This window comes from Eimeria mitis, genomic scaffold (genome assembly GCF_000499745.2).
Source record: "Eimeria mitis Houghton genomic scaffold, Emh_scaff252, whole genome shotgun sequence".
Classification (NCBI taxonomy): domain Eukaryota; phylum Apicomplexa; class Conoidasida; order Eucoccidiorida; family Eimeriidae; genus Eimeria; species Eimeria mitis.
In genome coordinates, this window is record NW_013570860.1 from 21,049 (window position 1) to 21,515 (window position 467).

Below are 467 nucleotides of genomic sequence, written 5' to 3' on the forward strand. Positions count from 1 at the left end.
TTTTTTTTTTTTTTTTTTTTTTTTTTTTTTTTTTTTTTTTTTTTTTTTTGATGCAGTCGGATAACATAAAGAACCCCACAGAAAATTCCGTTGGCTATGCAGCCATCGCCTTTTTTAGGTCTTCTTAAGGAGTTGTATAAAATATATATTTAAATGCGAGAGAAAGAAAATAAATATAAACAATAAAAAGAGAGAAAGAGAGAGAAAGAGATATAGATATAGATATAGATATATATATAAATAAAACAAATTTATTTTTTTCTTTTTCTCGTCTTTCTTATTGTCTCTTGCAGGTGCTGTCTATACACCTCAACTGTCTCAGTGTTTTGCTTCATCCATAACGCATTCATTTCCCCTTTCTTTTTTTCTTTTTTCTTTTTTTTCTTTTTCTCTTCTTTCTCTGCTTTCTTAGTTATCTATGTATATACACCGCGAGCATGATACAGACGCATTTATATACATATTCA

General features: G+C 27.6%; 1 protein-coding gene across 1 annotated transcript in view; it reads left to right on the forward strand.

The window, feature by feature from the left end:
- Positions 1-128, forward strand: part of EMH_0005400 (uncharacterized protein) — a gene marked incomplete at both ends in the record, with an annotated part of 4,533 nt that extends 4,405 nt beyond the window's left edge. Inside the window, one exon of the mRNA XM_013497189.1 lies at positions 57-128. Within this exon, the coding sequence (XP_013352643.1) occupies positions 57-128 (72 nt within the window). The remainder of the gene's footprint in view (positions 1-56) is intronic.
- Between the last annotated feature and the right edge of the window lie 339 nt (positions 129-467).